Below are 1,871 nucleotides of genomic sequence, written 5' to 3' on the forward strand. Positions count from 1 at the left end.
TAGCCCTATATATATATATATATATTTTTTTTTTTACAAATAATTAAGTAAGATCCTTTTAAGGTATTGCTTGAAGGTAACACTAAAATTTTTTTCATCATTATGTTATAACTTCTTGAATTTCTGCTATTTCCTATCTTTTCAAGAGTTTTAAAAATGTTTAGATCATTTATAATTTATAAAAAGTTAAAGTGATTAAATGATTTTATTTGGGTTGATTTTAATGTATTCTTTTGGTAGATTTTGTTTACATCCTATATTATAAAATAATTGATTGATTTATTAATATTTTAATAAAAGGGAGTGAGTAAAACTGCTGGACATTTACAACATTAGAAAATAGCAAAGATAAACCTTAAATGAATGTAACTAATAAGCATGTACCTGCTACATGACAGCATCTAATTTAAATGAGATTTTCTTATATTTTACTTAAATATAAAGCAATTAATAAAAAGCTAGATACTTTAGCCAGGTGCACATGACCTCAACAGGTGAGTCTATGAGCTTAGAAAGCTAGAGCGCTTTAAGCAGTCACGTGATGAGCTAAATAACCACTAACAGGGAGTTTCTCTGTAAAAAAAAAAAGAAAAAAAAAAAAGGTCTATGCAGATCTGGATAAGATTAATCGTAGCCGCATCACAGTTTATCTCAAAAGAACAGCTGCCGCTAATTTCCCACCAATCAGCTGAAAAGCGAACATCACCCTAGTAGTAGTAACCCATTTGTTTACACAGCGAAAATGACAGGTCACCTACAAGAGAGCCTCACCAGACGGGACAGGTGGAGCATATAACTGATGCTTTTCTAATGTGTGTATATGTATTGCTAGAATTAGGTATGTCAATGATATAACAATTAATCATTTACACATAGAGGAACATGCGAATATCCAGAGCACCGAAGAAAATGCATGCGTAAACAGTGCCAGTGCGCGTCGCCCATGTCAGCAGATTATGTCACGCTCACCTCCCTCGCTGTGGATCCTCGAGCGTCTGTTGAAGTACATTCTGCACGCATGTGTGGAGCTTCCAGCAGCGGGAGCGGGATGATGGCATACTCGGGCTTCAGCGGAGGTATGCGGGCCACAGGCGCAGGGATGCGGTGTTTGATGGAGACAGCATATAGTTCCTGATGATGGGTCACCCTCAGCCGCGCGCACTGGCTCGGGAACGCGCTCCTGCCATCCTGCTGATCCGTCGCGTGCGCGCGCTCCGTCATCAGACCCCGCCTGTCCCAAATGGCCACTTTAAGCTGTACAATACACCCTTGTGTGCTCTAGACTTCAACAGTCTCATTTAATTACTAATACATGTAAATTGTCATTTATATAAATATTCAACTTTAGAATATTTGGTTGGTTTAAGAGTTTACCCTGATTTAATAATTAACAACGTTGTACCTTTGAACCGCAGTGATTCAGGGTTAAAGGTGGCCTTATGAATTAATCAATATTTAACTAGCCTATATATTGAAAGAAAATGTCTTAATATTCTGGAGATGCTGACGTAACATCACAACTACAGTAGAATCCCAGCAAGCAATTTTGCGTTTAAAAGACGTCTATTAGCAGTCTAAACACAGCCCAGACGTCTAGGCTAAAACAAGGCTAAATTTGGGCTGTCAGTGAAAATTTAATAGACGTCTAATCATAGCCCAAGTATAGACTAGTCATCAAATAGACAGCTAATGAATGCCTACATATATACATCTAATAGACAACAAAATGTCAATCCATCCAAACAAATTAAATATACAGCTTTTATTAAAAAAAATAACATTTTTAACAACTTGGACAACTTAAGACAATACAAAATGATAAAAATACAAAAGAATTAATGACAAAATAAAATTTTATAAATACAATACAC

The 1,871-nt window shown here is 35.9% G+C and overlaps 1 protein-coding gene across 8 annotated transcripts in view; it reads right to left on the minus strand.

Moving 5' to 3' along the window:
• LOC107716405 (phospholipid-transporting ATPase IB-like) overlaps positions 1 to 1,237 on the minus strand; it is a 61,774-nt gene extending 60,537 nt beyond the window's left edge. For 4 of the 8 annotated variants that reach the window (XR_001637207.1, XM_016522842.1, XM_016522826.1 and 1 more), the window contains exon 1: positions 970 to 1,236. Coding sequence is in view for 6 of the 8 variants with exons in the window: in XM_016522842.1 (XP_016378328.1) it covers positions 970 to 1,058 (89 nt within the window). In the remaining 2 variants the exon portion in view is untranslated. Of the gene's footprint in view, positions 1 to 969 lie in introns of all 8 variants that reach the window. The other 4 variants (XR_001637208.1, XM_016522833.1, XM_016522830.1 and 1 more) reach the window with 2 other exon arrangements.
• Between the last annotated feature and the right edge of the window lie 634 nt (positions 1,238 to 1,871).

The sequence above is a fragment of the Sinocyclocheilus rhinocerous genome, unplaced genomic scaffold, assembly GCF_001515625.1.
Source record: "Sinocyclocheilus rhinocerous isolate Xijiao unplaced genomic scaffold, SAMN03320098_v1.1 scaffold360, whole genome shotgun sequence".
NCBI lineage: Eukaryota > Metazoa > Chordata > Actinopteri > Cypriniformes > Cyprinidae > Sinocyclocheilus > Sinocyclocheilus rhinocerous.